Raw genomic sequence first — 10,410 nt, 5'->3', positions numbered from 1 at the left:
TGTTGGCTCCCTCCACCAGCAAAAGGATAATGAATCTTTATGTATTGAAATAATTGTTTCTTATGTATTCAGTATGTGTCTAGTTTACAAACAAGTTGCTTAAGATTATTTTCAAAGAACATAACAACATAAGCAAATGTAAACAATGAACTGAGGGGCCTTTCATGGATTGTATCTTAGCACTGAAATGAGATCCTTCATTTCTTTGTGCAGCCTGGCTATTCAAAGTGGCTACAATCCTTATGTGCATTTTATACAACAGCAGGACAAATTTCCTTTAAAATCAATAGCTGAGAGATGATTAATAAGATTATCCTTCTCAAGATGGCTGCATTCTTCCCTGCTTATGGTGAATTAATAACTGAAAGGTCTGTTTGAATGGCTAATAGCAGCTACTAAAGTGGTGGCTGATATATAGGATATCATCATCATATGCTCTTTGGTGGGAATACTAGCTGCTGTACCATGCAAATCATGATATATAAGTAGTCATTAAGGGCAGACAGTGACACAATTGTTTATGGCTGAATCCTTTAATCTTTCTGATTTTTATTTTCTCCCCTAATATTTTTCATTATCTCCATCAACTGGAAACCAAAAATATTCAACAATTTTCTTGCCTTTTCCAACTGGTGTTTTCTCGTTTAGTTCAATGGGAGAAAGTCCACATGTCTGAACATGTCCAGAGTTTGAACTGGGTGCAATGACCTTATATAACACCCTGCAGAAAAAAATAAGGAAAATGTCCACATAAACATGAAGCTTAATATAAAAGGCCAATTTAAAAGTAGCTTGCACCAGAGTTTCTGCACTACAATGTTTTATTTGCAAATGTGTGGTGCACATATACAATTATTAGAACAAGAATAATAATGGATATTGTCTCAGTTAAGCTAGATCAGGGGTAGGGAACCTGCGGCTCTCCAGATGTTCAGGAACTACAATTCCCATCAGCCCCTGCCAGCATGGCCAATTGGCCATGCTGACAGAGGCTGATGGGAATTGTAGTTCCTGAACATCTGGAGAGCCGCAGGTTCCCTACCCCTGATCTAGATAAATACCACTGTTTTTCTGTTATTTTTAATTATAATACTGTGGTAGGGCCAGTGTGATATAGTGGTTAACAGCGGTGGACCCTAATCTAGAGAACTGAATTTAATCCCCATTCCTCCACATAAAGCCTGATGGTTGACCTTGGCCAATCACAGTTCCTCAAGAACTCTCTCAGCCTCTTTAGAGGCAGTCATTGGCAAAGCAGCTCCAAGTATCTCCTGCCTTGCAAACTGAATGGGGTACCATAAGTCAGCTGTGACTTAGTTGATGGGTCTTTCCATCACCAAGGCCTTCTTTATCAAAGTTTAGGCTGTCTAATCTCTAGACCTATTTCTTTTCAGTTATATACATCCTTTCTATATAGAATTATATATGAGCATTTACCCAGGGTACCATTTGACTATGTCTCCTTTTTTTTCCTTGTCCCTTAGGCATTCCTAAATGTATTGGACCAGTGTCCGAAACTGGAGGTGGACATCCCTCTAGTAAAATCCTACCTAGCACAATTTGCAGCCCGTGCCATAATTTCAGAACTAGTGAGCATTTCAGAACTAGCTCTGCCATTGGAAAGTGGCACTCATTTCCCGCTGTTCTTGCTTTGCCTTCAACAACTAGCCAAGCTACAGGACCGTGAATGGTTAACGGAACTCTTTCAACTGAGCAAAGTCAGTATGCAGAAGATGCTGCCAGGTACGAGGATAGAATACTAATATTTTGGGTATGATTGAAACTTTAAATTTTGTGTACATTTTATTCATCTGAGGATTATAGCTTTAATTCAACCCATTAGGTAGGGAGGGAAATCTCTCTACTTTCCTGAGTGTTAAAGAAGGAACACTACAAATTGCCTATAACTTTTTTGTTGTTGTTGCAGAGATTGACCAGAATAAGGACCGTATGCTGGAGATCTTGGAAGGGAAAGGACTTAGCTTCTTATTTCCACTTCTGAAACTGGAAAAGGAGCTATTAAAGCAAATAAAGTTGGATCCATCCCCTCAAGCTATCTATAAATGGATTAAAGACAACATTTCACCAAAACTTCATGTAGATAAGGGATTTGTTAATATTTTGATGACCAGGTGAGCTGTTTACTTTGCTTGAATTAGTTTTGCTTGGAATCAGATAAGGAATCCTAAGTATTTCCTTGTAATATCTGTAGCTCATTCTGCACATGCAGAATAATGCACTTTCAAACTGCTTTCAGTTCTCTTTGAAGCTGTGCGGAATGGCAAAACCCACTTGCAAACAGTTGTGAAAGTGGTTTCAAAACACATTATTTTGCGTGTGCAGAAGGGGCTACAGTTTGTGCAGGAATGATTTTACAGGTGTCTGTTCCAGTGGTGAACTTACTCCTCTATGTGTGATGCCAATCTTTTCAGACCTGGGTCTCACATTTCTTTAGCATGACAACTATATTGTACACATAATCAGTTAAACCCACATTACTGTTTCATTTCCAATTCTTTCAGTTTCTTGCAGTATATTTCTAGTGAAGTAAACCCACCTAATGATGAACCAGATTCTTCATCTGCTCCTTCTAAAGAGCAGTTAGAGCAAGAAAAACAGCTGCTTCTTTCATTTAAGCCAGTAATGCAGAAGTTCCTTCATGACCATGTTGATCTACAAGTGAGTGCTCTGTATGCTCTCCAAGTGCACTGCTACAACAACAGCTTCCCAAAAGGTAGGAATAAATCTCATTTAAGGAAATAAAAGATGATATCAATGTCACTTGGGGGCAGAGAAGAGGTCGACTCAAACTGATAGATAGCAACCTTTTCAATATAGATACTTCCATAACTTTTTCCAAGCAGGAAGTTACAGATGTTAGTGTGTAATGTGGTCAGCATGCTTGTATTTTAATTCCAAGACTGACAGTTGTAAAAAGCTGCAGATCTTTTAGTAAAGGTAACTTTTTTGTTATTGATGTTATATAAGTCTGAAGTAAGAGGTTTGTTTTTTACTGGTTTGTTTTTTAGGCATGTTACTGCGCTTCTTTGTTCATTTCTATGATATGGAAATCATTGAAGAAGAAGCTTTTCTGGCATGGAAAGAAGACATTACACAAGAGTTTCCAGGAAAGGGCAAAGCTTTGTTCCAGGTAAAAACAAAAATGTGCTGCAGTCACTCATGTGCCATTGCAGTTGGCTTAATATTTTGAACTCTTGAGGTAATACAGTTTCTATAATGTTTGAGGACCAAGTCCCATTTGGAAGTTTCAGATATTTCAAAAGAAATATACATCCTTTGTAATGGATAAGGGCTTAAATCAAATTGCTGCCAAAATGTAGGCTATTGATTTGAAGAATGGCTTCTCATGTATCCTGTGAACATGAAATATATGCCACTTTTCACATCTTTTAACTCTTGCTAACATTGTAATGGTCTAAATGCAGGTAAATCAGTGGCTGACCTGGCTGGAAACTGCTGAGGAAGAAGAATCTGAGGAAGAAGCTGACTAAACCAGCCAAAGCCTTAAATTGTGCAAACATACTGTTGCTATGATGTAACTGCATTTGACCTAACCACTGCGAAAACTCATTCCGCTGTAATGTTTTCACAATATTTAAAGCAGCAGTGGGTCAGTAGGACTTACTTCTGCGTAAGGGTTTTTGTAGTATGTCTTAATCATAGTCTACCATAAAAATATTTTAGAGTATCTTTAATGTTTAGATAACAGTGTATTAGCAGCATGCAATAATTACAACATAAGTTCAGAAGCAGTCTGTGTAAGGATCTTCTTTGATGCCAGTTACCATAGGCTGTTTGTTAGAAAACTGAATAGCAACACTGAATACTGTAGAAATGCACTTTGCTCAGTGTAATACTTGAGTTGTTGCAATATTTGATTATCCATTTGGTTGTTACAGAGAATCCTTAACTGTAATCGATGGTGGTTGCCGTAATAGTATATTGCCTGTATTTCTACCTCTAGTAATGGGCTTTTGTGCTAGATTTTAATATCTTTGAGCCTGGGCAAGTGCACAGATCTTTTAAAAGAAACATGGTTTACTTGCACAAAAAATGATCAGTTTGAAGAGGTGGATAAATGCCCTTGGAAGTGGTCTTTGTGGGTGTGAAACAAAATGGTGAGAAACTGAATTGGTCCCTATTATAGTATTGAAATTAAGTCTACTTAATTTATCAAGACATGTTCATGCCCTGATTTTATATACTTGTATCTATCAATAAACATTGTGATACTTGAATGTCTTATCTGAAGTAACTCTTTTTTAAAAGTGTGATAGTGTTGTTTGGATTCTTGATCCACCAGAAAAGGCAAGTTCTTGTAAGTTGCACATTTAACACTTCCAAATTTTATAGAATTTGTGGTGGCGGATAAGTGGTATATTCCAGTTGTGAATAATGCTAAATGGCATTGAGTATTTGGCCCTCAAAATCATGAATATTCTTTTCACCTACCTGTACATTTAGTTTAGTCTTGATCTACCACTGTTTTCATGCCCTGTGTGGAGTCTACAGAAGCCTTCCCTTGATTAATAGAAAAATAGGTTCTAAGGAAATACAGCAAGGCAATTCTTCGTTAGGCAAACTTACAGTTCTATGCAATCCTCTTTTTACAGCAACATAAATATACAGATTTTATCTGTTGTAGGGTGGACTCACCTGCCTTTATCTTTTTCTGCCCCTTCGAGTTTATCAGTTGGTCTCCATTAGGTGGGATAAACCACTGTATTCTCATTTTAATGACAACCAATAAACATTGCAGTGGAGTTTGGATTACAGAAATATGCAATGTTGAAACAAACTACTTAACTTAGTTCATACTTACAGCAACAGACTGGGCAGCCCACAGTCTATCCCTCTACCAAAGCATTTTTGAACCATTTATTTACAGTGCAACCTGTGTAAAAGGGCTTCCTGAAGAATTCAGTTTTTTATACAATGTATAGTGCCAAGAAGGTGGGGGCTTCCTAGAGTCATCAGACCAGCCATTCCATAAAGTGAAGGGTTCTAGTGGTTAAGAGCAGGTGGACTCTAATCTGAAGAACTGGGTTTGATTCCCCCCTCCCTCACATGAGTGGACTCTATCTGATGAACCAGATTTGTTTCCCCTCCCACATTCCTGCTGGGTGACCTTTTGTTCTTTGGAACTCTCTCAGCCCCACCTACATCACAAGGTATGTGTTATGGGGAGAGGAAGAGAAAGGAGTTTTTAAGCCCCTTTTGAGCCTTCTTACCGCAAACAAAGTGGAGTATAAATCCAAACTTCTCAAGTGAGGGCAGAACAGAATGTGTGCCTGTTTGTCAGGGGACATGTGCAGAAGGCTTTGATCATTTGAGCAAAGTGCTGTGGCAGAGCCCAGGGACAGATGCAATCCAGCAGATAAGAGGAACCAAGGCCCAAAGACGTTTATGACAGCCAATACCTTGAAGTGAGCTCAGTAACTAATGGGCAACCTGCTGATAATAACAGCTGCAACATTATGGTCCAACTGGAAGTTCATCCCCCAACAAGAAGTTGTCTTTACGTGGCGATATCCTTACTGTCGATTAATTCTGGGATATTCACCTGAAATATCCAGGTTTCACAATGAACTCATCCCCAGCTGAACCACCGAACACAGATTCATCCGGGTTCTGGTGCTCCCCCAACCATCACGTGTTTCTCCCGAACCTGCTTGAATGTGAACCTTTTAAAAAAACACGTCTCCAATCCAGATTGGTGGGAGGTTTGGGGGGGTCTAATGTGGTTTCAAATTTCCCACCATAGATGCCTTCCAGCCAATCAGTGCAGCAGCCTTTTTTTAGTTTTGCACCGTCTGAGTCTATTGTAACGTGTGCACGAGAGCATGACTCGCTTAAACATGGGCACAATACGATAGCAGAAAACCGGCAAGCCGCCTTCTGATGCAGTGCTTTATTCCGTTCCCTTTATGCTTGCACATGGGATGTTGCCCTCCTTTTGACAAGGGTTGTCCCCCGCTGCCGCCATTCACTTCTGCAAGATAGTCTAAGGGGTAGCAGACAGGCAAGGTCTGGCCAAAGGAGAGGCAGCCCCAGGTGTGGTTCTTTAGGGGCATCTGACTAACAGGCATGCCTCTGTAGACATCAGAAATACATACGTGCTCACATTAGCATGGTTTTTTGTGCAAAAAAAAATTCCCACCCCTACACGGCGCAACAGCCAATCAGGACAAGGAAGGAAGAGTCGCTGAGGAGATCGGATGTTTGATCGTGCTGTAGTGGGGATTGCTGCACTGTTTGAAAGCGTGATTGAGATGGATGTCCTCATCACACATACGCCACAGTGGGGAGGGTGAAACCTCCATGAAAAGATGCCATTTTTAAACTTGGTTGTATCTGTATTTAATTTTCAGTGAGGATTCGGCCTTAAAAGTTCCCTCTTACACATTGCCAATTGAATAGCAAGTGAACACAACAAAACTTGCACATGAACAGGGGCGGTGGGGGGGAAATAAAAGAACAGCAAGAATATGATAGGGAACTGAGGGACAGGTTTCAGCCCAACTTGAGATGTGGGAAAAGAAAAGTAAGAGATGGGGATATGGCAAGGCTTATAGAAAGGAGAAATGATATAATGGGAGATTTAAAGAAAAAGGGGTAACATGGAAGTTCAGAGAGACCTGTGTATGGGGAAGCATGGAGTAACAAATTGAAGTTCAGATAGATAGTGAAGATAGCAGAGTGTAGGTGTTCTAGGGTGCAGAGAGAAGAAAAGAGTTATTTGGGGTACAGAGAGTGAAAAGGAATAACAGAAAAATTTAAAACACACAATTTACTTCATTTATACCCCACTTTTCTCTCCAATGGAAAAAAAAGCAGCTTACAGCAGTAGTTCTCAATCTGGGGGTCGCGACCCCTTTGGGGGTCGAACGACCCTTTCACAGGGGTCGCCTAAGACTCTGCATCAGTGTTCTCCATGTGTAAAATGGATAAATGTTAGGGTTGGGGGGGGGGGTCACCATACCATGAGGAACTGTATTAAAGGGTCATGGCATTAGGAAGGTTGAAAACCACTGGCTTACAGCATGGTCCACTCTTCCATTTTACCCTTCCAATAATCCTGCGAGGGAGATTAGCCTGAGAGTGTATGACTGGCCTTAGCTTCCATGACAGTGAAGGCATTTGAACCTGGGTCTCCCACACTTCAGTCCAGCAGTTACCTAGTAGTGTGACCTTGCGGAGTTAGTGAAAATGTCTAAGTAGCCTTCAGAAGGATTTGAGTTGTGCACTTCTATTCTAGAATAAGGGCTACTACTTGAATGTAACACATTGCTTAATCTCTTCAGCATGTTTTTTAAAAATTAATGAGTATTCAAAAATAGACATGGAACTGATACAAACAAAATTGTAAGATACAAACTACAAAACAATTGTGAGACATCAAGTAGACACAGTCACAATTAATTTCTCATGCTAAGCAGGAAAGCATTCCTTTTCCTGAATTTATCAGACATTTTGCCAGGTAGTAAACAAGCAATTTACACAAATACATTCTGTTAATTTCTTTAACCAATCCTTCTTCGGGGTTATGTTCTTCCAATTCTGAGGAAAATTTAGCCTTGCAGATGTTATGGCACTGAGCACAAATTCATAATCATCTTTATTAGGGAGACCTACTACTTTAACAAAAAAAAAAACCCCTCAGGATAATTGTAACTCCATATGATTGCTACAGTTATTTCTAAAGCCATGGGGCTTTAGAAATAACTGTAGCAATCATATTCCAAAACTCTGTAGTTTTCTTACACTCCTATCAAATGTGTATAAAATTGGCGTAGGTATCCCACATACTGAACAATACTCATTAGTCCCTCAATAAATTTTTGCTAATTTACAGGAAGGTAGGTGCTACTGATATGGCATTTTTATAAAATTTTCTTTGACGAAGAGGTTTACTGAGAAGTTCAGACTGTTTCTTAACACTGATGCCCAGACTTTAGGGCTTACAAGGAATCTGTTTAATATGTTAGAAACTGTTCCATAGTTCATGTCCACTCTTATTAAGAATTTGTGTAGAATGGTGTATTATTTTAAAAGCTCCTTCATCCTACTCATTCTTCTTAGTATAAAACTTTATCTGAACCATAAGATGTAAAATACTCCACTGTAAAACTCTTTAATCTGTTTTTGTGGGTATCTAAGGATTTCCTCCTGCTCCCTGAAACAGAACTTTAGTGTCTGGCAACCTGAAGGATGGCTTACCAGAATATCATTCCCGAAGTTTAAAAGTTCTCTGTTCATTAAAAACAAACTTTATGAAAACATTACAGATAGAGAAGAAACATGAAAAGCAGTAAATTGCTTCAGCTGCCCTAAGCCCTGTCCAGTAATCCCTAATGAGTGCATTCTGATTCTGAGCTCCCCATGAGTCCTCTGACATCACTTTTATCATCCTCTGATATATATGGGAACCTACATTTCAATATTGTGGACAATCTAGAAATGGATGTAGTTCATCTCAGGTTATGAGTTTTTAGGTACACAAAGCAAACTGTTGCTTCTGAATCCCTCTGTAGATTTTTTTACTGGTGAATTTTCAGAGTTAGAATTTCCAAATTCTCTGATCTGTAGTAAGTCTAAACATTTTCCATTGTTCAGACTGTTGCTCGGTAGTAAGAGCAGTGCTCTACCAGGAGTCTCCTGATAGCTCACCCTAGGCATAGTGGGCTAGTGTTTTGTGCTTATTTAGACTGCTAATTGGCATGGGTATTCTGTTGTTCTATTCAAGTATTGTTTAGTATTCTTACAACTTTTTGGAAACAACTCCAAAAAAAACCGTTGAGGACACTTTCTAAAAAGTTTACAAAATATTGCTACAGATAGGAATGGCAGAGAAATCTGGGGTCAGGATATATGGGAATGAGCTTGAGTTGGTGGAACTTTAAAACCACCAGGAGCAATACTCTACCAGAGAATGAATAATAATTATAAAGACACACTAAAATAAAATCATAACTTTGAAAAGATCCATGCAGACATAGATTACACTAGCTTGCAGATGTTGGCTCCCTCCACCAGCAAAAGGATAATGAATCTTTATGTATTGAAATAATTGTTTCTTATGTATTCAGTATGTGTCTAGTTTACAAACAAGTTGCTTAAGATTATTTTCAAAGAACATAACAACATAAGCAAATGTAAACAATGAACTGAGGGGCCTTTCATGGATTGTATCTTAGCACTGAAATGAGATCCTTCATTTCTTTGTGCAGCCTGGCTATTCAAAGTGGCTACAATCCTTATGTGCATTTTATACAACAGCAGGACAAATTTCCTTTAAAATCAATAGCTGAGAGATGATTAATAAGATTATCCTTCTCAAGATGGCTGCATTCTTCCCTGCTTATGGTGAATTAATAACTGAAAGGTCTGTTTGAATGGCTAATAGCAGCTACTAAAGTGGTGGCTGATATATAGGATATCATCATCATATGCTCTTTGGTGGGAATACTAGCTGCTGTACCATGCAAATCATGATATATAAGTAGTCATTAAGGGCAGACAGTGACACAATTGTTTATGGCTGAATCCTTTAATCTTTCTGATTTTTATTTTCTCCCCTAATATTTTTCATTATCTCCATCAACTGGAAACCAAAAATATTCAACAATTTTCTTGCCTTTTCCAACTGGTGTTTTCTCGTTTAGTTCAATGGGAGAAAGTCCACATGTCTGAACATGTCCAGAGTTTGAACTGGGTGCAATGACCTTATATAACACCCTGCAGAAAAAAATAAGGAAAATGTCCACATAAACATGAAGCTTAATATAAAAGGCCAATTTAAAAGTAGCTTGCACCAGAGTTTCTGCACTACAATGTTTTATTTGCAAATGTGTGGTGCACATATACAATTATTAGAACAAGAATAATAATGGATATTGTCTCAGTTAAGCTAGATCAGGGGTAGGGAACCTGCGGCTCTCCAGATGTTCAGGAACTACAATTCCCATCAGCCCCTACCAGCATGGCCAATTGGCCATGCTGACAGAGGCTGATGGGAATTGTAGTTCCTGAACATCTGGAGAGCCGCAGGTTCCCTACCCCTGATCTAGATAAATACCACTGTTTTTCTGTTATTTTTAATTATAATACTGTGGTAGGGCCAGTGTGATATAGTGGTTAACAGCGGTGGACCCTAATCTAGAGAACTGAATTTAATCCCCATTCCTCCACATAAAGCCTGATGGTTGACCTTGGCCAATCACAGTTCCTCAAGAACTCTCTCAGCCTCTTTAGAGGCAGTCATTGGCAAAGCAGCTCCAAGTATCTCCTGCCTTGCAAACTGAATGGGGTACCATAAGTCAGCTGTGACTTAGTTGATGGGTCTTTCCATCACCAAGGCCTTCTTTATCAAAGTTTAGGCTGTCTAAT

At 39.1% G+C, this 10,410-nt stretch overlaps 1 protein-coding gene across 1 annotated transcript; it reads left to right on the top strand.

The window, feature by feature from the left end:
• Nucleotides 1-1,463: 1,463 nt before the first annotated feature.
• On the top strand, nt 1,464-4,259 carry LOC125424925 (eukaryotic translation initiation factor 4 gamma 2-like). Its single transcript, XM_048482360.1, has 5 exons — nt 1,464-1,743; nt 1,928-2,132; nt 2,523-2,734; nt 3,030-3,151; nt 3,447-4,259. The coding sequence occupies exons 1-5, from the start codon at nt 1,725-1,727 to the stop codon at nt 3,510-3,512; spliced, it is 624 nt and encodes a 207-aa protein (XP_048338317.1). The 5' UTR covers nt 1,464-1,724; the 3' UTR covers nt 3,513-4,259.
• Nucleotides 4,260-10,410: the final 6,151 nt, after the last annotated feature.

Source organism: Sphaerodactylus townsendi, unplaced genomic scaffold (assembly GCF_021028975.2).
Source record: "Sphaerodactylus townsendi isolate TG3544 unplaced genomic scaffold, MPM_Stown_v2.3 scaffold_1492, whole genome shotgun sequence".
In the NCBI taxonomy this organism is placed as follows: domain Eukaryota; kingdom Metazoa; phylum Chordata; class Lepidosauria; order Squamata; family Sphaerodactylidae; genus Sphaerodactylus; species Sphaerodactylus townsendi.
This window is presented reverse-complemented; position numbering and strand designations above follow the sequence as displayed.

Excerpts from the sequence above, each read along its gene's own strand:
- LOC125424925 (XM_048482360.1), top strand. Across the intron at positions 2,735-3,029 it reads CAACAACAGCTTCCCAAAAG|GCATGTTACTGCGCTTCTTT; the intron begins GTAGGAATAAAT and ends TTTGTTTTTTAG. Across the intron at positions 3,152-3,446 it reads AGGGCAAAGCTTTGTTCCAG|GTAAATCAGTGGCTGACCTG; the intron begins GTAAAAACAAAA and ends GTCTAAATGCAG.